The sequence below is a fragment of the Grus americana genome, chromosome Z, assembly GCF_028858705.1.
Source record: "Grus americana isolate bGruAme1 chromosome Z, bGruAme1.mat, whole genome shotgun sequence".
NCBI classification, from domain to species: Eukaryota; Metazoa; Chordata; class Aves; order Gruiformes; family Gruidae; genus Grus; species Grus americana.
In genome coordinates, this window is record NC_072891.1 from 917,441 (window position 1) to 942,087 (window position 24,647).

Consider the following 24,647-nt stretch of genomic DNA (forward strand, 5'->3'; position numbering starts at 1 on the left):
CCGCCCTCAAGATGTCCGCCCGGCGGGCCCGGTGTGGGAGCGGCGTGGCGGGCGCGCCTGCGCCTTGAACCGAGCGGTGCATGCCGGGCTCCCCCTTCCCGCCGTGACGCTGCAGATAACGAGGCCGGTACCGTCGTCGTTTACCGTTCCTCAGCCGCCGGCTCCCGGCGAGAGGATGGTGGGCGTGAAGGTGATAGCGAACGACACCGAGTTCCAGCCTGAACTCAGCGCTGCCGGTTCCCGACTGGCTGTGGTGAAGTTCACCATGCGGGGGTGAGTAAGGGCGGGATGCGGGCTCCTGGTTCCCCTCACGGTGGGCAGGGACGACGCGGGGAGAGACCCGGAGCGGCGAACGCCGCTCCGGGTCTCTCCCCGCGTCGTCCCTGCCGTCCGTCCCCCCGCCGCGGCCTCCTTCCCGCTGAGGGAAGCTGGGCCTGACTCACCGGAAAGCGTCTCCTCGCCGCCCCGTTAAACCGGCCTTGTCGCTCCCACCCCCGTTCTGGGGCTGAGGAGGGTCCCCGGGAGCGAGAGAACCGATGGGGGCCTTGAGGGGAGTTTGGAAGGTTTTAAGTTTGAGAAGTGGGGTTAAGTGGCAAAATGCTGTATCATTTTGGTCGCTAGCCAGCCGCTGCGGGTAAGGGCTGCGAGTTAATTAGCTTTTTAGCATTAGTTATACTCCCTGTCCATAGGATATGGATATAGTCAGAGCATCAGAATGGTATTTCTGATTTCTGGTGTTAAATTCACCTTTTTGCAGCTGAGCTAGCTTCTCCTGCCCTCTGAACCTGTTGTTCTTCAGGTGCTCTGAGGAGATGGGGCACTATGCTGGCTTAAAATCCGCTTGCAGGTCAGGAAGCCGCTGTTCAGCGAGGGTAGAGAACTGCATCGTTCTTGGTTTCTGTTAAAAACATCTGCCCTAGTAAAACTTAGTTGGACCCTCATTCTTTTTGCGCAGGCCAAGCAGATGTGCTTTTTATACTCTTAGCAGGGCTTTGAAATATGAGTGTGGTGTAACCTGGCTCCATTGGCAGCCAAAGGAAACCTCAGCAATTCAGTTATTGGCAGTAATCTGTGGAATTAGGGAGAAGAGCAACAGTGTTGGGGGTGCTGGCCTTCAAAGTGCACCTCAGTACTGTTGAAGCCCTAGCTTTTAGTGCCCATACTCTTTTTCTTCATCCTTCCACCCCTTATTTAAGTGTACGGTCAAACCATTCCCCTTCCAGTGGCTGTTTGGAGCTCAAAAGAATTCAGGTGTAATGCTGCGAAAGAGCAAAGGAAAGATGTTCTGCTCGGGTAGAAGAGGCTGCAAGAATCCCTGGCTGTGTATCCCAGTGGGTACCAAAAAAAAAAAAGCATTGATATACACGTCTCTGATGTCAGATTGTTCTTTCTTACTTGTAGGGTTGGGTTTATTTTTTCAGGTAAGTCGACTCCACCCATAACTGTAGAGGTGTTGGTGAGCTCCGTAGTGCTGTGTACATGTGTGCCCAGGAAAACGTTTTGCTTACAGCCAACCCAGGACAGTTAGATATACGCTAGGACATCAAGTCGTTAAGATATCTGTGAGCTTGCCTTGCTGCGCTGCTGTGGATCCGTACCCTCTCTGTTGAGAGAGAAGAAGAAGGTGAAGCAGATCTTGGCTGTGCTGTTTTGCAGCTATACGTGTTGGCAGAGTCCCATTGACAGAGCGCTCTTAGATACGGCCTATGTTGATAAGCTGTTGGAGGGAGTTTCCGCTGGGGTTTTTTGCTTTTTAATTGCTTCTTTCCCAGCAAGCTGAGTTGTGAGAATATTCCTTTGCAGGAATGGTTGTGTCTGTATGCTTCATATATACCAGCAAAGGTATAATAATGAACAAATACATATTTTCAGCCAAGCTGACACAGTTACGTTAGAGAAGTCAGGTCTGGTCTGCCAGGGTCAGATAAGCATGGTAGTAACTGGTTACAGTTGTAGCAAGGCTTCTTCTAGTGGGAATTTTATGATTCCTCCTGAAGGTTTGATATGTTATTACTGTTAAATGTTTCCAGTCATATGTAGATTTGCTTGTATATACTGTTTTTTCTCAGGAGGTAACGTGGAGTGCTAGTGCTAGCTTTCTGTTAAGAGTGTTTTCTGAGGTTTCAGGAAAAGCAGGCAACTCCTTGCCTTCCCTTATGTCACTTCAGTTAGCAGGACTTTGGCTGGCGGTAAAAGATGCTGGAGCTAAACCTGTTAGATGGAAAATATGAAGTTAGTATTAATTAATAGGTGAGGCTAATCATGTGACATTGAAGCTGTCTGAGGAAGTGGGAATTAACACTTCATGATGTGTTTCTAAATGTCATTCTTAATTGTATCACCAGGATTGCTCACCATCTGTCAGCCAGGTAGGAAGGTTATTTTTACATGTACCAAGGATATCAGTAAGAACATGAATGTGCTAATTCTATTTGGGGCAGGCATTTTTTTTAAAAAAAAAAAAAAAGATTAAGTTAAACTGTATGTTGTTTTCACAGATGTGGCCCTTGTTTAAGGATAGCTCCAGCTTTCAATGCTCTGAGTAACAAATATCCCCAGGCAACTTTTTTGGAAGTAGATGTACATCAATGCCAGGTTGGTATTCAAACCCATGTTTTCAGTTGTGAGAGAGAGCACGGATAATGTAGTGAATGGGAAACTTGAAGAAAAGCTGTTCAGACGGTATAGTAAGGGGAGTATCCTGTGCCTGTTGACACATCTGGTGATTCACCGATAGCCGTATCGTGAAATCCTCCAAAATTAGGAGATGCACAAAGATGTGAACAAAGAAAAAGCTTTCATTTAGAAAAGTGTTCTTGCAGTTACCACTGGGATGTCCTTCATTTAAGCAGTTTAACGGTTCTTGCTGCTTGTACTGCTTAGATAATACCATTAAACGTAGAAGATGGCACCAGTATGAATTAAAAAGAGTAACTCTTTCCAAACAAATATTGGCGTAATTATTGAGCAAAATGAAAAATGTGATAAACTGATGTGATTAATGTGACTAGATTCCTCTCAAGTACTACTCAACTGTTTTTAACAGACAGCAGTGTTGCAGGTGAGCTATTGATTGACTTAAGGGTCATTAACAAAAATTAACAATGGTATGTTGAAAGGAAGTGTCTTGAATTACTACAAATTATAATGGAGAGAGATGAACATCAAAGTGGTAACAATGTTTGCAAATGACACTAAATTATGGAAAGTCTTGGGAAAACTACTGTGAGTGCATAACAGGTATGGAGACAGGTAGAAATCAAACAGAATTCACCTTCTGCAGCAGCAGGCTGCAGTTCCTGGGTGTGCACGAATGTGGCTTGGGAGAGGAAGGAATGCAGGTGTAAAGAAAGCTTGTAAAATAGAAGTGTTTGTTTAAGCTGTCCTCCACTTCCGAGAGCAAACGAGTGATATGATTTTTTTATGGTGTACCAGCAGACCTACTGCCAATGCGAAGTCCAGTCAAAGAATGCCCAGATGTGGAAAGGATTAGGAGGATCTGAAGAATTTAACTTAAAATTGTTTTCTGAGTTAGAGCTGTTTATAAAATACCAAATATTGTTTGTGATGTTTGAGGCGATGTAGCTTGATTAATATCTAGTGTGTGTGGTGTTAATATTCTTAATATTCTAATATTAGTAATACTCTGTTAGGTAACACTTGTTACTAATTTATGCATTCCAGGGAACAGCTGCTACCAATAATATATCAGCAACACCAACATTTCTGTTTTTCCGAAACAAAGTGCGAATCGACCAATATCAAGGAGCAGATGCTGTAGGTTTAGAAGAAAAAATTAAACAACACCTGGAGAATGATCCTGGAAACAGTGAAGATACAGATATCCCGAAAGGATATGTATGCATCTCTTAAGATAACTTTCTTTAATGTTTGTGTAACTTGAGTGTTTAAAACAATAAAAAACTGTTGCTTTCTAGACATACTCTAAGTCAAATAATACTACTTTAGGTAAAACTGCAAGTTTGCCATGGCTTTGAGGAGGTCATTTGTCCGGATTTCCTTTTTCAGACAAAATTAAAAAATTGCCATGTACCTATTTAGTAAGTATGGTTAGAGAATTGTAAAATGTTTTAAGAAACATCTCCGTGCATAGCCCTTGGTTATTAAAATAATGGATCTCATGTTTTATGATGAACTCTTTGGTGCAGCTGCTTATTCTGCTTCTTTCCTCTTCTCGGACATTCCAATCTGTCTTCCCAAAACGTTTTTTAAAGTGTAAAAATGTCTGTGGGAAAAGACATTGTTAGACATGGCTGTCAAAACCATTGAAAAGTTACTCTGGCTGTTGCTTAAGAAGTCCTCTCATTATTTATGTGGTGGTAGGTTCAGTTAGGTTTTTCCTTTTTTTCGTCTTGCTCCCTACCCTTTCTTTAATCATCTTTATTTCTTCTCTCTCTTTTATATATTAAAAAAAAGAAAAAAGGAGAGATTCTGTAGCTGAAGGAATTAACCTTCATAACAGTTCAGGGCAAGCTGCTGTAGAGGAAGATGAAGCTGAAAATAGGATGCCTTTGGGAGAGTATTGTTAGATAAACAATATCTCATGATACGTTTTCTTTTGCCTAATTGCTAATATTTGCAAAAGTGGATGGAACTGCAAAGTGTTCTCTTTAGATTTCTTCTGGCCTGTAAAAGAATGACTAGAATATAAAAATATAAAAAGTAATAAAAAAAAGTCACAGGAATACTTGGGAAAGATTATGTGCCTGGTCTGAGCGGCATACAAGAATGACTTCTTGCTGACTGTGAATTTGCTTTCGATGTAATGCTTAATGTGTGTCATTTTGCTTCTGTAGGGGTACTGCCTATCACTCTGGTAACCGCTGCCCAGGCATTGACAGATAATGTAAATGAAGTAAAGAACTTGTAACTTTTTAGTAATATGTGAAAAAGAAGAGTGAATGTTTCTAAATACATGTTCTCAAATTGAATGGTGTTTAAATCTTGCATCCAAATCTCTTGTAACTAAAACTTGATTTTAGCATTTTTCCAAAGAATTTAGAAATTGGTATTCATGAACAGATTTTTTTTATTGTCGCATGATTTGCCCATGTCTTCTAGGTCAATCAAAACTTTGTAGGGATGCTTGAATCTTTGGCCAAAATTTCAGTAAGGGAGCAATCCGCTTAGAAATAATGGTGCTCTCAGGAAATTATTTTCACCGTGTTTTCCTGTTACCTCAAGGCAATTGTGTGTTGCAAATCATAAGCCTGTCTGACAGCTGTACTGACAAACACATGTAAATGAGAACTCTAATGTGACAAAACGCTTTCCTAGAGCTGCCGTCTTCGGTGGTATTCACCAAGCAATCCTTGGTGTAATATTACTCCTGAAATGAGATTGTCTATTGTTCTACCAAAAGTATAAACACCGTTAGCTATGTGGTGTATTACATTTCGCCTAAATCATATGTCACAGTTCAGCGCTTAGCTATTTGCTGTAGCGTGCACCTTACTTTGCATTAGCGAATCTAGTATGTTAAACTTAGCTTAAACTGTGATGAGTATCTGTAGAACCCAAGATTATGTTGTTAAATGCAGAGGCAGGTTTTTTGGAGGTTATGTATTTTAAATTCATAGCTGGCCATATCCTATCAGGCAAATGTAAGTGGGGTGCAAATCCAGCTGAATGTTTCTCATTTAAATAAGCTGCAAGGGCACAGGTCACTTGAATTTCGAGCAGTTCAGCTACTTGCTAACTGTTCCATGGCGTGCATTGCACTTCACTTGATATGTGAACGCTCGCATTTGTAATTGTTGTGAAATCCTCTGTGGAACAATGGGAATGTCAAAAGACAAAGGTTCAGCTTGTTAGCTTTGGAGCCCAAAGCACGTTGAAAATCACTCAAGTAGCAAGTTCAGGTCTGCTTGGATTGGTTTTGTGATGGATGCACCGCTTTCTGTTAAAAGTTAATCTTGTAGGAGGTGGCGTCTTCCCCCTGCGAATCAAGTCCTGCGTATGTTCAGGGCTGTATGACCCAAGCAGGAGTTCCGTTGACCTGTAAGCGGTAGGCTGAAATGCAGCTTGGGGATGTGCTTGACCCAAACTGGACTGCCCTTGGCTCCAGGAAAGCATCCTTGTCCTCTTGGGCAACTGTGTGTTCCTTCTCTTTTCTTACCTTGTATGTACTGAGGGTGGGAGTTGGAAGCTAAGCCTTCAGTTGCGTGTTGGGAGGGGGAAAGTATTTTTTGCTCGGAATAACATAGTTGCAAGAGCTAAGGGAAGTAAGGTGCAGGAGCTGTGTTCTCTCAGCAGTTGGTTTTCCAGTTCTGTTTGTTCTGTGGAGCTACAGCCCGAGTTGTGATATGCAGTAATTTTCAAGCTAGTGTGTGCTTTTTTCCAAGGGTGGTATGTTATTCTTTGGGACCTAATATATGCCTTTAAGAAGGGTTTTTGGGGTTGTCATCCTAAAAGTTCCTTTAGCTTTTTATGCCTGGACTGTTCTATGACTGTACGCTGATCTTGAATTTTTACTGTTGTGGTGTGAGATGTTGATGGTCTGTCTTCAGGCCTTAATATATGAAATACTTGATTTTTAGCCTGGCTTATTGTGCTTCAGTTGGACTTGGGTTACTTTAGTTGCAGGCAAAAAATTCTGGTTGTCTGGAAATTGATACAGATTATTCTGCCTCTGCAACAATACCACCTTTTAAATGGTTGAGGCTTGGAGCATGGATAGCGGTCTGCTTTAATCTGAAGAGTGCATATATATTAACGGTTTTAGTTGGACCCTTTACAGAATAGCTGAGCAATGAACCAGACTGGTTCATGGTGAATTGTGTAGCTGCTTTTTTCTATTGTTCTGTGTTTTTACCAAAGCATATGGAGAAAGGAGTAGGAAAAGGTTTCATAAAGTTAATTTGTATACAGTGCTGGAAAAGATGTAAAATAAGACTAGCTTTGCATATAAAGCCTGGTAAGAACTATAGAGGTGGTCTTTTAATTTGTTCTGCAATATATAATATATTTTTGGGGAGGCCCATTTCTGTTTTGTTGGGTTTTATTTTCTATTAAGTTGATCATAGCTCCAGACTAATGTCTGTTTGTCTATGTTGTGGTGTGATTTACGACGCTATAGTCTCGTTTATCAAAAGTGTATCTGAAAATTCTCCCTGTGCCCAATTTCTTATTCTCAGAAAGGCAAGCATGTGTTCCAGGGTGTGGGATTTTGAGGGGGAAAATGTCATTCGGTTCTGAACAGGACACATTCAAGTACTGTAGTATTAGTAGGTTTTGTTTGTAATGTCTTTTGATATAAACCCCTGAGGTTTTCTGTGTGTCTTGTTATTTTAATCTGTTGAATGAAGAACTTAATTCATTCCAATGCTTACTAATCCCAGATGAGTTCATGGCGCACTTATCATGCACTCAGCAATGCTCTTGCTTTTACTTTCAGATGGATTTAATGCCATTTATCAATAAAGCCGGCTGTGAATGTCTTAATGAGAGTGATGAGCACGGATTTGATAATTGTTTACGTAAAGACTCTACCTACTTGGAATCAGACTGTGATGAGCAGGTACAGTAGATATTTTAAAGTGAGATATTTTCAATTATGTCTGGTCTGCAAGCATTTTTTTTAAGAGCTTGTCTGCTTTGTATTGTTATGGTAGCGTAAGAAAGAGTGGGAGATGTTAGTAAGATGTAAGTACAATTAGTATACAAAGGTTGTTGTAGCATTTCCAGTTTCACATCCCCTTATGGAGGCAGGGAAAATTCCAAGCGGAGTAGTGTTTGCTGATATTTTAAAGTGACAGACTAGCGCGTGTGTGGCATACAGTGCAGGTAAGTACTCTTATGTCAAAGCTCAGGCTTCTTTCTAGTTAATTCTTGTGCTATGTTTGGTTTTAAGAATGAAGAAAACAGTATTTAATGGCAATATTTTTCTCCACAGCTGCTTATTACTGTAGCTTTTAGTCAACCTGTCAAGCTTTATTCTATGAAACTTCAGGGGCCAGATAATGGTGAGTGAAGTGACTGTTTAATCATATCTTTGAAACCAAAGCTTTGCCCATGTTTAGCTGAAGTTTTCTAAAAATGACACTGTTTGCCTGGAACCTTTTACCTGCCTGAAAATCCCACAGTATCATCAGTAAACCTGTTGTAAATGAATTGCATAACAAATAATCTCATTCATTTTTTCACTGACCTGGGGCAGGGTTATTTGGTATGACACAAACATAAATATTTACTATAGTTTGATGCACTGCAAAGGGAAACTTACATTTAATTCAAGAACTAGTGCGAGAGCTACCGAAAGGCACGGCTTAGTTTTTATGGTAACTTAGTTTCCATTATAAAATCACATAAGGTGTTCAGGTGTTATGACATAGCAAACCTATTATTTTTAGACTTTTTCTTGGATTTTTTCCTGTGGAATTCTCTGACACATAGGTGAGTAGTGCAGCCTTGGATGTCCTTCAGTATCCAGGGTGGTGATGTAGGACTGTCAGACAAGATACTAGAGCTATTGAAGCTCCTGCTTTCCTTGAGTAGTACCTAGAGACTGTGGTAAGTGAGGGCTTCTCAAGCAGCGTTTTGGAAATACAGTTAAACAACGGAATACCACTTCTGTATTTTAACACAGGGCAAGGTCCAAAGTACATAAAAATCTTTATCAACCTTCCTCGATCTATGGATTTTGAAGAAGCAGAAAGAAGTGAACCAACTCAAGCCCTGGAGCTGACACCAGATGATATTAAAGAAGACGGGATTATCCAGCTTCGCTATGTAAAATTTCAGAATGTTAACAGTGTAACTGTAAGTAAAGTTTCTACTCTGAAGTCTGTGCAGGCTGAAAACTTCATAGGCTTTTAAAGCACCGTGCATGTCTCTTGATTTCATTGCAACTGTTGTTCATTTCTCTCTGCCAATCACATACTGTGTGCTTATGCTAAAAGCAGTTCAGGAATTTAAGGTGAGACAGGGCCACGTGCATGCAATGTCTCTTTTGACCTTGTATGAGACATAAGGTTCACTTCCACCTCTTCGTGAGCTAGCGTGCTGTTTAACACAGCTTGCATTTTTACCAACATACTTTCTTGAGAGGCATCTTGTCTTCATTTGAAGAGTTGAGGAGACAAGGAATCCACTTTCTCAGTAATCTGATTGCAGAAATGACAGATCTTTCTCAGTATCAAGTGCAGTACTTGCAATGTCTTTAAGCTCGGTACCTGCTTTCTGTGAGGGTTCTTAAATGCTGTAATCAAAGCACCTTTGTCTTTTAATGAGCCCTCTAATTCTCTTGCTGTAGGAGAATTCCACAGATTTCACATAGAGTTTTTGACTCCTACATGCAGGTGCAGTTTCTCCTCTTCCATTATAAAAATACAGATTCTAGTGCAATACGTGCGATGACTAAATTGATGCTGGAATTGCTCTATGCTTTGCATCGGCCAGGTACTGCATTAGCCTTGTTTGCTGCAGTATTGCGTTGAACTGTTTTTCCAGTATGACCCCTGAATTCTTTCTATGGAAATGTGTTTCATGGCCTGAATTAGGCATTTGCAAATGTATGGGCTTATAGTTGATGGAATTAAACAATGTTTTAGTAGGCTGGCCACAGAAATCACCAGCTTATGAGTTATGGGTAACTCCAAAACACTGATCAACCCTCAATCTTTTCATCGCACTTTTCTTCTGTAAAAAGGTTTCTGGTAAGCTTCTAATTTACTACTGTTGGGCTGCATTTTAGATCAGTTGGCTACTTTCATGTTTAGCAGTGTTTTACTAGCAGTTATTTTAAATGTAATGGGAGGTGAACCTAACTAACTCCTTTTCAGAGTTACTTTTGCAACCAACTTTATCGTCCCCCAAATGAAATGGGGATTGGTCACGTAGGCTTATGTTCTGCAAAGCTGTGCTGACAAGTACAAGTTATGTATTTGTTCTTTAATAAAATCCTGGGTCAGCTTTAGACAGGATGATGTGCAAACATCAGACAAGTGATAAGGTGATTAAACAGATGTTCTGCTTGTTTGCACTCTTTGCATGTGGGCACTGCAGTAGCAGTCCCCTAGTTTTGTAGCTAAACCTGGGTTCTGTATTTAAGACCACCTAAGGATGAGATGGCCAGTCATCTTGTCCACCACCTGGCTTTTCAGTGTGAGTGATGAAGTTCTGCTCACTTACATAGTCCTGTGGATAAAAATCTGCCATTTAGATCCTGATGAATTGGAGGAGGCATGGTTGTCATCTACAAAAATCGTCCTGCTTTTCTGCCATGTATAATCAGAAATGCTTATTGAACACTTCCATGTTGGTATGAGAAAGTTTGTACTTCATTTATATGTATCGCTGCTAGGTTTGTTAACTTTTTCTGGCTTTCTAATCCATATAACTCATCATATCCAATGCTGTTTTCCCCATTTGTTGTGTGCTTCTTTTCATTACTGCTGCTTCAGTGGCATTTGGTTTCTCTACTTGTTGAACTCTTCATATCGTTACTGAGACAGACTCTGAACATATTGCAGTTCAGCTCTGTTTGACAAAAGTCGGTCCTTGACGTGCTCTTCTGCTTCTTCCTGTCTGAAGAGTACTTTCTTCAGCATTTCAACCCTCGCCTTCCATACATCTTGTTTGTATAGGAAAATACGTGGGCTTCCAACTACTGCTGGAAGCTGCTTGGAGGGGCAAGCATGCAGTGATGCGTACCCCCCAGCATTCGGTGGTCTGTGGCACAGGCAGTTTCTGAGGCGGAAGGGCATCTTCACAATGCTGGCTGTGACTAGTGGGGAGGGCATGATGCACGCTGTCCCTTGCCTAGCTGTTGTCCTCCCTCTCCTTTCTTTCCTCTGCTTCTGATGCCACTACTCGCTTTCTTTCTCATTCCTCCTTTCTCCGTGCTCACAATAAAGTGTGGAAAGATCCACAAACACCTCATTGCTCTTCCAATTCAAAGTTCCTTACTAATACTACTTCATGCAAAACTTGTTCTTTCATTTGCCCACTTTTTAAAGTGTAGTGGTTCCAGCAATAATTCCTTAGCTCACATTGCAAAAGAAGCTTGATGTTTGTTTGAAACCCTAAAATAGCTATATAAATCTAGTGTTCATGCTATAAAACACATAATTATGTAAGCTGTAGTAGTAAACTACACATGGATAGTCTTAGGGGTTTCAGCAATCAGTTAAATTGATATTTAACTTCATTTTAAGTAGATTCTAGTGAATTGTGACTTCTTAGATCCTGTTTTTGCTTGCTGAATGTGGTCTTACGTTGAAAGTGGAAGCTGGGAAAATCCAAGCTCTGTGGGGTTTTTTAACAAACCACCAGGAAAATAATAGCATTCTATATAATCGTTATTTAAAACAAGAGGACGGTAGCTTCTCTAAAAGTTAGAGGCCTTTATAATTGGAAAAAGCGTTAATTTGGTGCGTTCAAAAATCTTGAGCATTTAATGTTTTATATATTAATTCAGGGATGGACAATTTACCTTAACTCCTTGTGGTTTTTTTATTTAGTTGTTTGTCCAATCCAATCATGGTGATGAAGAGACAACAAGAATTACATACTTCACGTTTATTGGAACTCCAGTCCAAGCGACAAATATGAATGACTTCAAGCGAGTGAGTCCTCTTTCTTAAAAGCACTTTTGAATGTTTTAAACCTACTCAAAAATGGGTTGATGGAACAAATACACTTGGTTGCTGCTACGATTCCACAACTTCAGGTAGTTTTGGCATCCGCAAGAAAATGTGTAGCTTTATCTTACAAATCTTTGGTCTTGCTTACAAGTTTTTATTCATCAACTTCTTAATTGATAAGAATGTATATATGAAAACTTGAGGGGCTGTCAAGTTATATATTCTATAGACAACATTTTTTTAACAGCTGTAAAATCTATGTCTTGATTTTGAAAATTGCTTTCTGATGGTGTTCAGGAAGTAGAGAAGCAATTGCACGTACAAATTAGACTCCTTGTGATTGACTTGACTTCTGCTTTGAAGGATTTTATTCACTGGGCAACATTAAGCTTGAGATCTGAAAAGTATTTGGTCACAAGGTGTCTGTTCCATTAAACATATCATTTTTTTAAAGCAGAAGTGAAGAAGCAAAGAACTTGTTACAGTATGACCTTAGACACACTAGTGCTGAACAATAAGGCACTCTCAATTCTTGATTATTATTTTTTGAGAATGTGAAACGGGTTTGAAAGGATTGAAACTTTAAAGCTACTTGCAACTTTTTCAAAATGTAGTAAATCTTTTCAAACTAAACTGCTTTCAAACTCAGTAGCCTTTGTAAAAGGGCAAATACTGCTGTAACGCCTGTCTGCAAACTGCTGTGTAGGTGACCGATAACATTGAAGGCACCATTTATTATACGAGTAACCTATAACTTCAGAAGGTTAAAAACACTAACGCTCACAAACATGTCATGTATTGGAATTTTTAACATCACAACTTGATCTTAACTTCTACGTGCAAAACTTAGTATCTTTGCAGGTAATAAGTTAATAAATAGAAGTTTAACAGGTTTTGCTGCCCTTCAATGAAACTTGAAGTAATTGAAAAAGTTGTGCTAATGTACTAAAATTAACTGGATATCAACGTTAGACCTTCCTGACATAGCATTTCCAATTCTCCCAAAACTAGAAATATGTTAATTGATTTACAGTCTGTTTACATTTTTTGTTTTATCCAGCTTTTTTGGCTGTACTTACGGTATTAGGGCAATCCCTGCAATGACTTGTGCAGTTACTACTTTAACATTGTTAGTCTGCGGTATTTCTTGGTATTGCTGTGAGGGGGTCGGACTCTGACTCAGTATTTGATCTCTGTCTCACTTTCAGTTCCCTAAACTCTGTAAATTAGTTTTGCTTTCAAAAGTACTGAAAATTTACTTTCAACAAGCACACTATCTAAACCTGACCCTCTCATTTGTTAAAGTAGTGATTTATTTTTTTAATTGAGAATCCTGATTGGGGTGCACTTGGTAAAGCAATTCAGTTTTGGTTTTTTTGGTGGAATGTTCCGTGGGTTTGAGACTAGTGGTGAGCCTGCACGATGTGTTTTTCGTACAGTATTTTATGTTGCATGGACAAAATGTTAGTTTGGTGGATGCGGTACTGAAGTACTGCCTTAGCCTGAAACTGGCTGCTGTAACAACCTGAGCTGTAGTCAGTGTTTGTGTGGGGAGTGGGTTTTTTAATTCCCACGTGCCCTCACACAGCCCTGTAAAGGGATTAAAAATAGCATGGGTCTCCAGGCGTCTTGGCCCTCTCCCGCAGAATTTACAGATCTCTCTGTTCTAGATGCAGTGTGGGTGCTTGGAAGCTGCTGTATGGCCTGGCAAATACTATGCCAGTTAAGAAATTTGGTTTCCTTAAAGTTTGCGGGTGAATGTCTTGGCAGCGTCAAGGAGTGTGCCTTGTGCCATGCACTGAAATGGAAGGGGAGAGGGCACAACCCGACAAGACTCTGTAGGCGCCAGACGGGCCCCTGGTGTTGGCATTGTACTGCTAACGTCAGGAGGTTAAGGAACTGGTCACAACGACCTTAAATAGAGGAGCAGGCGTTACTGGGCTAATCCTGTCTCAGTTCAGATACTTATTGACACTATATGTAATATTCCTATTTTGTTTCCTGAACATGTAGTTTTAATACTAGGCTGTTAAAATATTTCATCATAACAAATGGGATGTGTAGTCTGGCAGAGCCGCAGTGCTCTTAGGAATTTTAACTTTTGTTTCCCCTCTTCAGTGATCCTGTCAGCTATGAAACCTTAATATAGTGTTGGGCATTAATTATATTTAGGCTTGTAGGTTAACTGGGAAACCTTATTTTTCTTTTCATCTTCTTGAGTAGTTACCCACACTACTCAGTGCTTTCATCTGTCTCACTCCCTCATCTGTCTCTCTACTGTTCATATTTCTCTTCTAATTATGATAGAAATAGTATTACAATATGATTAACAAGAGGGGGGAATACTTTTTTCCCCTGAGTTTTTGAGAAGTGTTTGTAAGAATCTGATAAATACCTTATTTGAAGGGCTTGAATTAAGAAGTGGACATGAATGTGATTCCAGTCATGTTTTTATGATTGATCACATTGCTGCTCAGTATGTTCAGTTTCAAAGAAAGAAAAAAAAAAAAAAAAAAAAACAAAAACAAGAAGATTGGTCTGAATGACTTCTGCCAAGGCTCAGGCTAATGTATTTTGCTTCCCAGTTGGGGTGGGATCTGAACGCATACTTACTTACAGCAGCTTCCTGCTCAGCAGTTGATTATTAAGGTGCGTAACCACAGCTCCCATGTCCTTCAGACAAGCAAGGGAAACTCCTATTTGCTTGTGTAGTGCTCTGTTAACACCAACAGGACTGTGAGAAGAATCACCTCTTCTTGAACCTGTGTTTAGTATAAATGAGGTGTTGTTTCTATTAATTATACTATCAAATACAAAGCTAAAATTCATCTACTCTGAAAAATAATGGCAGTACTAAGCAGGTGTAGCTAAGTCAGTCCTTCATGGGTGATTTTGGCCTCAAGTTAGTTTGGACATACATAGAATCACAGAACAGCCCAGGTTGGCAGGGACCTCAAAAGATCACCTGGTCCGACCTTTCTTGGGAAAGGGAGCCAAAATGAGACAATCTAGTGCCCTGTCCCATCTCATCGTGAAAACCTCCAGCAATGGAAACTCCACCACCTCCCTGCAGAGGTTGTTCCATTGATTGACTGGTTTTGCTGTAAAAAAAATTACTTCATTTTGTTGCATGTAGTTAGTATTGCTGGATTGAGTGAATAAAGTTATAAAAGCTGCTTTCAAACTTGTTTTAATACATTGGGTGTATCCTGCTCCTTGCACAACCTGATTTTTATCCTCTGTGGAGGAGGGAAGTCTTTGGAGTGACAGAAAAGGGGGACAGAAATGTTTCTTGGCCACATGAGGTCTGACTTAAGGTATAACTGATCATGTAGACTGTATTTGAGATTTGCTTCCAAAGCACAGGCATTTCTTAGTTGGGCTACTTTGTTGGGCAGGCAGCTAAAAGTGTAGAATAAAGGTGCAAGTTCTGGGGGTTTTTCACCATCAATTGATAGCTTAGTATTTGTTACCTTCTGGTGAATCTTGTGGCAAACTTGTAAACATGCTTTTGTTTTTTAGAAGAGCATGCAACTGTTGATGTCCAATATAGTTCTGGTTTGAATGAATAAAACATACTGCTGCTCCATTTTGAGGTTGGGGCGTAGATGAGTATCGACAGGTTGTGGGATTTTTTTGTTGCCCCTTGAGTGAAGGCTTGCTTTCTACTCAGAACTGCTTATTTGCACTATGTGCTGCTGCTTTTTTTTTTCTTGTAACATTTTGTTTGTTTGTTTTTCAGCTTAACCTCCCATTTCTAAAGAACTAAAAAGGCAGAAGAAATTAAAACATAATAATAAGATTGAAGTGGTCTTGCACTGCTCCCTTCCTTGCTCCCTGTGCTCATCTAGCATCTCTCACCCTTTCCACAGTCTCGGCACTGATGCAAGAGCTGCCTTCTCTGCACCTTCTACCATCAGGAACAGTCTTCTCTACCCTCTGACTCATCAACTCATCTTTCCCCTCCACTCCCCACTCCAAATCTTACCTTAAAAACTTCTCTTTACCTTTCAGTCTTGCCAAATTTCTGTCCCGCTGTTGTCTTGAATTTGACATTTTAAAGGCATACCACGCAGTACTTTTACAAATTATTTTCTGTAACTCAGTTTCCAGCCTGTATTGAATTTTGTAAAGCTATTTGAGATGCAGCTTGTGAAAAGCTCTACCAAGACCTGACTTTTTTTAACCTTAGCGGAGCTTAGTGCCCTTTGTCATTCAGTAAGCAGTAGGCAAGCCAGAATGGCTGCAAAGTACTACTCTGTGTTGTCCCTCTTGTGGCGCTGAGCACCTGCTCGGGGAAGACGCAGTGAGGAGTTGGTGAGTGTACATACGTGGCCTGATCAGGGTCCTCCAACAGCATCTAACTAATTTTACTTACTTGACCTCTTATATTTCGAACAAACAAAACCAACTCTGCTCCAGAAGGTTCTGCTATAAAGTGTTTCCAGTTCTAATCTTGGTAATGAACCATACTTGGCTGTGGTTTTGTTGCTGTCAGGCTCTGGACTGATGCCTGGGGAAAAGCCAAAGGATTGCAGAAAAGCCTGCTCCAAACCCATCCTCTTGTCTGGGAGTTACAGGCTATAACCACTACCTTAGGATGCACTAGATGGCAGTTGTTTCTGTAAAAGGAAGGAAATGGATCTATTCTGAGAAAAGAACAATGACAGTTGTTTTGGTTTAAATAGCCTATTTGCTTTTGGGAAGGTGGAGTGGGGTGGTCAGAAAATGGGATTCTTTGACCTGCAATGACAAAATATCCATATCGGTGTGATTGATTTTTCACAGATAATACACATGGGCGAGTTGTCATTGTCTACCTCAGACTGGTATAGCAATATTTTTAATTGGTGTTCCACACTTGCTAACATCTAATCTTTAATCTTTTAATTGTGGTTTTTCTTTTTTTTTCTTCCGTTTTTGTTTCGCTTTATCTGTGCGTGAACACAGTGTGGTGCTTTGGAAACACACAAAGAATAAATCCTGCTTCTTGACAAGTTTAACTATATTCTTTTTTTTAACTTGATTAATTGGATCTTAATGCAAGTGATTTGGGCTCCTGATTTTTTTTTTTTCCTTCTTTCCTCATGTTGTCAGAGTGGATTTTCCTGACCTTAAGCATTAGGTTGAATTTACAGCTTGGTAAATGCTCCTGGTCAAGGGTTCCTTGGAGGTGAAAACGGTTTTTAAAAGTACTTTTCATCAGTAGATCTCAATTACTTTGTGACTGTGATAACTCAGCTGACCAAAAGCAGCTGTAGAGTGAAAAATTCTCCCTCTTGAAGTTGGACCAGAAATGAAAAAAGATCCAGAAGAATGTTCCCAGTGTGTCCACGAGACTTGGGCAGAGGCTGGGTTTTGGTTTGTTTTTCCCCCTAGTTCTACATTTCATTATTGAGTGTATGAATCTTGTGTGGTATATTGTCACTTAACTGCAGAGGTTATTAATACTTAACACATTTGCTATAGGAGGTGATTGGTTAGAATACAAGGAAGGTTTTACTCCTTCATTTTCAGCGTTGTTATGAGCAGTCATGGGAAATCTTGTGCTCCATTAGCGTAATCTTCAACTCTGTTCACGTGAATTCTGACAACACCTTGTCAGAGCCAGAAGTGCTGCTCTCTCCTTAATGGAAATGAACTGAACATTGGTGCCATGCCCAAGGTCCCTCCTGCAGTTTGAAGTCTTAAACTTTAAGACTTCTTTTCTTTTTATTTCAGTTTGGCTTATAAATGGATATTTTCTCAAGGGTCTGCAAGAACACTAGAACTATGTCTGAATCTTTTCAGAAAAGTGACTGAAACAGCATCGTTTTCTGCTCTCAGGATTTTGTGTTCAGTTATCCTAAAGGGACTGGACACCCTTCTGTGAACTCCGCTAACTTTAAACCCGCAGCGCAGTATAGAGAGTGCTGGAGTCGCGCTTGCTGTTGGCTGGCAAATCGACTCACCAGAGTCTGGTGGCAGTGGTGATCTTTTCAGAAAAGGGAAGCGCTAAGCTGACTGATTGCAGGTGGAATTTGCAGAATTGGAGATTGGAAGGAGACTTGGTAAGGAATAATGTTTTGACAAGGAATAACTGAAAATCAGGTGACTTCCGGATTTCTTTATAGGTTTGATCTGCATTATGAGGTAAACGTTCTCCGTGAGGTACACGGCGAGGATGCCAAGGGAGATGAACAGACTTGTATTTGGGTGCCCAGTGGTTCTCTTCCCACTATAATATTTTATATAGTGTATTAAGGTTGAATGCTTGGAATATAACGCGGATATTTTTAAGTGTGGTCTGCTGTGTTGCAGTCTTCTAACTCTTCTCAAAATGAGACTGATCCTTTGCTGTCCGTAAAAGTACTAAAGATAAGGTTTCTTGTGTGCCTTATGTCCCCCCTCAACTTTTAGAGGGACTCACAGCTTCTGCAAGTGCTACAATAATGCATGATGCGTAAATGCATTAACTTAGTTGAAAAGTCAGTTGCACTTGTTTATTTTGAGACTGACTTTCAAAAATACTTGGCAGGACTTTTTTGGTTAAACATTATTTCTGTGGTTTTTTTTCTCTTATCAGGTAGTTGGCAAAAAAGGAGAGAGCCACTAGGACGCAAAAGACACTGGAAGGCCTTATCGCAATCAAAGAGATCTTCACTTTTATCTACAACTCCTGGATAATTGCTTGACCATAACCAGAGACTGTCAATCTGTTTCATTTAATGCCATTACCAATAAATCATTGCTTTTGTTGAGATGGAGTTTCCTTAGTGTGTTTCTGTTGTAATCCTCGTACATGTATTTGTAAATAAAATTCATTACTTTTGCCAAGTTTAATTTTGTTATTCTACTAACTGTGGCTCTTCCTTTGTTGTGTTTAAACTTCAAAACTCGCCTGGCTTATCTTTAGAAACAGAAGACATAACGTAGCTTGCATTTGTTCGGAGAGTTTAAAATGTCACACGTAAGTAAAACATAAGACGGCCTTCAGGGGCCATCTAAAAATAAATTCCGAGCTACTTTGTTAGGAGACAGAGTGCACTTAGGATCATTGTTCCTGTGAAATCGGAGATACCTCTCAGATAGGAGTAACTTCACCTGTCTTGGAGATTTCCCTTCTGCCCCTTGAGAAGCTGAGGAGGAGGAAGCAGCATATTTTAAGTTACCATTCCATTAACTTGCAGATTTGTCACAAATGGCATGCTGATGCCAGCTCTTTGGCACTGGTAATTCTTGAGTCTTTTAAAAGTGTGTGGGGGTTTTTTTTTTTAATATTAGAAAATATTGACCTGGTTCCCCAGGCAGCCTCGAGCAAACTGTGCAGGTATGGGGGTTCAGATGTCTGTGCACCCCACCTGAACGTAAATCACTTATTTCTTTTATTGGGTGGTTTTTCCTCTTTCTGGATCTTGATAAGGAAATGTTTATTGCAAATACTAATTTTATATCTTAATTGGAATTCCTATACTACTTTTGGTAAATTTTCTTGGAAGTATGCCCTAAGTAATTTTAATAAATGGGGCGTTGATCAGTACCATATACGTATAATACTGTATGAATTCCCAGTAAAACTTGCTAAGTATTTTAATTGGCATAATTAATTTCTTTGTAAAGTTAAATTTGTTACATTTCTAATTACCATAAATCCCACTAAGGCTTAAATCCTGTCCTAATTGGCATTCCTTCCTTGAACGCGGTAGGGTTGGTACTCTTCTGGCTTGGCAGATCTGTGGCGAATACCAAGTTAACTTTCCCTTAGCACAGATATTTCCTCCAAACAGAAAGCTGGAGATTGTCTAGAAAAAGGCACTTTGTGGGTGTTTGGTGGGGTTTTTTTGGCTGTTTTTTGTTTTTGTTTTTTTGTTTTTACTGTACCACTGCCCCCACCAGGATACTTGCCTACGTGTACTGGAGCTGAGGGCATGCACTGGTGACTCGGTTCCTTCCATGCTCCTGTTTGCTTCCCCGGGGCTGTAAGGCACGTAACACTGTATATAGAATATAAATCGGTTTTAAATATAACTGAGGGCAATATGAATAACTGTTCCTGTTTATAATTTTGTACACTAATTACCTTTTGGTTATCGTTTTAAGTGCCTCATCTTAAGTATTGCTTACCTCATAATATTTATACCTGAGAGATTTGATAACCTAGTGATTCTCATCTTTGTAAAAGTTTGGGCAGATTTCTATTGTTTATGAGACTCTTCTGTGATTTCCTTGGTTGCATGATGCATACCTTCCGTAATGATGCTATGTACATAGATCTAAATAAACGTCTAGAGGTAACTGTTGCATGTTTCGCTTAATGGAAACTGGGGTAGAATGATGCGTGAGGACCTAAACATCACAAACCCGGAGTTAGGATGCAATACTGTCGTGTAAGTGGCGTTACCCTTGCGTGGCGGCCGGGTGGCTCCCGTGGGATGAGTGCTTGCCGTGCGGCTGCTTGCCCTGGGATTTGTGTTACAAGTCGCAGGGAGAAGTTGATCCGTCCGGTAACGGATCCCCGGAGGGGAACCAGGATGCTGCCTGCACTCAGCTAAGGCAGAGGCTGTGGTATGTGAAGTGGTTTGCTCGTCCAGGCTACGCTGTCGTTAGGTTAAATCCGCTCCGTGCTCTGTCCAGTTACCTTTTATATATTCTGTGGCTGACGCTTGTTTGGGATAGGAGGGTGAAATAAGGTGGTGTATCGCTCGGAAGTCTTGCGGAGGCAAGTGGCACGTGTGCAAAATCATTTCTGTGCTTTGATGGGTAAGGAAGGTCTGAGCCAGCTCTGACAGCCATCCTGTCCCCTTGTCCCCCTTCAGCCGGCCCAGCCCCTGCTGCTTTGTTTGTCTGTTGAACTTCCAGTGGAATTCTGAAAGGTTGCTGGGAATCTGGGGGTGCAGATGTCTTTTACAGTTCAGCTGGTAGCTTAAAGAATAGTCTTTGCTGGAACCTTCGCTCGCCTCCTTGGCGTTGGCAACGCTTTGTTTGGTGGCTGTCATGCCCAAGGGCTCTTCAGTCGTGGGGCTCCCCAGGACTGAGCACACTGGCCTGGGGACCAGAGTGGGGACTGCACAGCAGAATTCATCCAGAATTCATCCGCAGTGCTGTACCTTTGTCAGCGCGTCGCCGTCTGAAACGTTCCTGCGTGGATGCACGGAACAGGCTGAGAAGGGGGACTTGAATTGCTAGCAGGTACTGCAGCCTTTCGCGTAGGCTCTCTCGTCCTTTATGTTACTTGTGTGTTGAGATTAATAAGCGTGTATCACCAGACGGCTGCCGGACGGGATGTAAAGACTGCCAGAGAGAGCAAAGACAGCGCTAGGGAAGTCGGTTATTTTCATGTTTATAGTCCTCGATGTTTTATTTCTGGTAAGAGTTTGAGGTAGTAGAAGACGAACCTCTAAATATCATTTGGCTTCTAAATTAATGGAGAAAATATAAGTAGCAGCAACAGATAGAAGCTAAAGCCTGAAAACGTGCTTGTGTTGGAGGAGGTACACCTTTAATCTGCCCAATTCCTTCAAAGTACCACGTTGAATTAAGTGCTGCTACTTTCCTACTGGTGTCATCTTCTCCTTTAGCTGAAGATGCCCTTAACGTTGCGTAGGCAATAGGAGATGCGAGTTTCTAATGTGACGTAGCCTCTTAAACCGTGCCGAGGAGGAAATCGAGAGTGTGGCCAGAGGTGATAAAGAAGCAGAAACATGCAGACTCCTTTGGTCGGCTTCGCCGTGCTGGAGCAATGAGGTGGCTCAGTTGTGGAGCTTGTGGGTGAGGAACCCAGGGCTGCTGTCCCGTAACGTTTCTCTAGGAATCACTAATACAGGCTCGACGTGGGGCAAACAGCCTGGGTAGGGGGAAATAAATCCCCTGATGGAACTTGCTTTTGTGGACCTGGCGCTTTTTTTAGGTGTCGTATTCAAAATACTTTGTATGCACAAGGAACGTCAGAAGTAATAAAATGGGAGGAGACTTCCAATGTCCAAAGGGTTAACAGCTTAACTGCAGCGAGCTCCGCTTCTGAAAAAGTGATAGTTGGTTGGGTTTTTTTTTCTTTAACAGCTAGTTTGTACCTGGGTTTAGAAGAGTAGTTTTGAGAGACACCAATAAAATACCTAGGTACTGACTCAAATATTAGCACTTTGCATAGCATAAAACTCACTTGCGTTAGGGAACGTGAACATTGTTTTACTGAATTTCATTCCTAGCCTCAAGTGCATTCTGTGCATCTGAAGTAGTCGCTTCCAGGTTTCTTAAAGATTTGACTCTGATACCAAATCTATTTTTTCCTGTGGCTGAAACTTTGAAGGGTCTTTTCTACTTGGGTAGTACTTAATGAAGCGTCTTCCTTCATGCCATGCATTTTGACATGCGCTGAAAATGAGGTGACTTTTCTATGAGTAGTTCTCAAACCCAGTATCTCTCTTAAAAGCTCAGGAGAGCGCTGCCCTGCTCGAGGCCAGCATTGTTGCAAAGGTGGTTTGCGTAGGACATAAAGTATGTGTAACTTTTTTCCTGCAGCCTGTGATGACAGAATGGTTGTCTCGATGTTGAACCTCCGATAAAGTTCCCTTGAAGAATTGCACAATATGAAAACGTTGAATGATGGAATAAGGTTTCTTCCTTAGCGGTGAACAGGAGCAGAGATTTATGTTGAGCAAACCACGCTGTGGATGCACTGGTGCTCCCCTGCTCTTCCTCGCTGCCGCCTTCCAGGCTCAGCACGCTTTCTGCCTGAAATAAAGTATGCAAGGTTGTCATTAAAAAACAAAACTGCGTGTGCAGAACTGTGCCTGCAGAAAGTTGGATCCCAGTCGGCTGCATAAAGAAGCGTTTTGCTGCCATGGTCTGATACGGAGCAGTCCAGACCTTCTGTGCTTTATCCGCAGGCGCTTTGCTGCTGCGGCTGTTACCTGGATGTTGTTGCGGGGACGTCCTCAGGCCGAGCTCTGAATCGCGGAGCGGAGCTCTGCGCAGGGCGCTCTCGCCCTCCGTCCGGGGAGCTGCTCTGTGACCGTGCGCAGGAGGGTGAGTCCTCTCCGACGGCCTCTGGGTTGCTTTGTAAAGGTAGTTCATGTGGTTTACGGATGTCGGAATGGCAGCTGTTATCAGAAAGCTGAGCAGGATAGAAGAAACAAATACCTAAATTACCGTTCCGAGTATGGAATCGTGCTAGAAAAGGTGTATATAAATCAGTTTGTGTGATAAGGTCTTATTTTTTTATTAAGCTGTGTTGACTGGCATAAACTGTACTCCTGCCTCTTGATAGTTCTTTGATAAATCTTCAAACTTACGTTGTTTTGAGTTTTGGGTTGGGTTTTTTTTGCATCAGGGCTGATGTCAAAGCAACTGCTGCTTACTTGGCCTTGAATATTGGCAGAATTTTCAAAGTTTTTCACTTCTTGCTTTTTTTTTCTTCATTGAAACGCCGGGCGTTCCTGAAACAAACCTAGCGCGGGTAACGCACCGCAGCACTGTTTAAACTTACGTGTAGGTGAAACGTTGCTTGAACGCAGCTACCTGGTGGCTTCACTGGGATCGTACCCCCCCAGGCGTAGTTCTGCGTGGGTCCCGGTTCTCTTAGCGAAGCGGCTGCAGCTCGCCTAGGGCGGCTGGGCTTCCTCAGCCGTGGGAGGGCAGTGCCTTCCCCCGTGCCGGGGAGCCCGTCACTGCACACGGAGGCGCAGGCAGCGGTCTGTGTCTTTGCAGCGGCCGCGGGCGGCTTTGGGGACGCCCCGTGGGGGTGTGCGTGCCCTCGCTGTCCTCCGCCCCGGCCCGGCTGTGGGTGCCGAGCCCGGTACCGGCAGCAGCGGGCGGCTGGGGCTGCCGAAGCGCGCCCTTTGCGCGGAAAGCGGGGCCTCGCCTTTGCGGCCAGCCCTCACTCGCGATGCCGAGCGGCGCCCCGGGAGCGGGAGGCGCGCGCTGCCGGTCCCCGTGGGCCCCCCGGGGCGCTGCCGCCCGCCCCCAGCAGGTGGCGCTGTCGGCCCGGCGGAGCTCGCGCGGCGGGGCGGGCAGCGCGAGAGCTGCTGCCTGCGGGCGGGGGGGGGGGCGGCGGGTGACACGCGTGGGGACTTCCGCGGGGGGGGGGGGGGGGGGATGCGGGGGCCTGGCCGGGGCGGACGGAGCCCGGGCGTTCCCGCAGCGCCCGAACCTGCCCGCGGCGGGCCCCGGGCTGCCCGGTCTCCTCCGTCCGAGCGCGGAGGTGAGAGCCCGGTATCCCCGTGCGGCCCGGTGTTCCGTGCCGTCAAACGACGGGGCAGCAGGGAGGCCCGAATCCCGTGAGTGGAAATGACGTTAGCGTGAGAGCCAGCAGAACCCGTCGCTGTGCAGGCCAGTAACGTCAGGGGAAAACGTAACCGGCGGGGACAGAGCCGGCTGCGGGGGCCCCGAGCTGCGGGGGCCTCTTCGTGCCCGTGCTCCCCTACTGCGGCATCCGGGGGAGAAGCCAAGAGGGTCCCGCTGGAGAGGGGCGCTGGCCGGAGCCGTGGGGTGCCCGGTACCAGAGGACGACCTCTGGCTCCTCTAGCTCCGCGTGAACGTTCTGTTTGCACGGATAACGTCACCCAAACTTCATCTCGGTTCGGGCAAACAGTAAGAAGTAGTTTATGCAAGGTGATGGAATTAAAAAAAAAAAAAGTTCCAAATGCTCAAGATGAGCACTGGGTTCCCAGACTGACAAACGCGTTGTGTGTAGCGCTGCCGCGCCAGGCAGCGGGCAGGACAAGTTAGGAGGCCGCTCGGCATCCTGCTAGGCTTGGCTTAAATCACGTTCCTGCCGCAGAGCGTTTGAAGGTGTAGGCGATTAAGTTCAATTAATTATGCTACCTTAAAATATATAATCTGAATCTTGCCTGTTCTGAAATTTGTGTGACGTTTGCCGTACAATTTGCCTCTTGCGCTGCGTTTCGCACTAGTTTGCTGTTTCCTTTCCCCCCCACACCTCCCGTGGCTGGGTGCGAACACTTTAAAAAATAAAAACCAGCCCCAAACCCATCCCATAAAGCGACTGCATGTTGGGCGATGCTGTCGGAGTTCTCGGAGCTGATCAGAAACAAACCTCGGAAA

At 42.7% G+C, this 24,647-nt stretch overlaps 1 protein-coding gene across 6 annotated transcripts; it reads left to right on the forward strand.

The window, feature by feature from the left end:
- The first annotated feature begins 2 nt into the window (after positions 1-2).
- On the forward strand, positions 3-19,880 carry TXNL1 (thioredoxin like 1). Of its 6 annotated transcripts, XR_008574769.1 has the most exons (10): positions 3-273; positions 2,499-2,595; positions 3,685-3,858; positions 7,418-7,540; positions 7,916-7,985; positions 8,609-8,781; positions 11,484-11,588; positions 15,349-15,923; positions 16,395-16,435; positions 18,172-19,880. XR_008574769.1 is itself a non-coding variant. In XM_054811003.1 (9 exons), exons 1-9 carry the CDS (start codon positions 176-178, stop codon positions 18,173-18,175), a joined length of 885 nt encoding a protein of 294 aa, XP_054666978.1. In that variant the 5' UTR covers positions 3-175; the 3' UTR covers positions 18,176-19,880. The 6 variants fall into 6 exon arrangements, 5 of the variants coding, with proteins under 5 accessions (XP_054666978.1, XP_054666977.1, XP_054666979.1 ...); XM_054811003.1 differs by lacking the exon at positions 15,349-15,923; XM_054811002.1 differs by lacking the exons at positions 15,349-15,923; positions 18,172-19,880 and adding an exon at positions 17,720-18,154.
- Positions 19,881-24,647: the final 4,767 nt, after the last annotated feature.

Bases quoted from the DNA above. Each gene is read 5' to 3' on its own strand.
- TXNL1 (XM_054811002.1), top strand. From the start codon at position 176: ATGGTGGGCGTGAAGGTGATAGCGAACGACACCGAGTTCCAGCCTGAA. The intron at 3,859-7,417 runs GTATGCATCTCT...TTTTACTTTCAG, and splicing joins CAGATATCCCGAAAGGATAT to ATGGATTTAATGCCATTTAT. The intron at 7,541-7,915 runs GTACAGTAGATA...TTTTCTCCACAG, and splicing joins AATCAGACTGTGATGAGCAG to CTGCTTATTACTGTAGCTTT.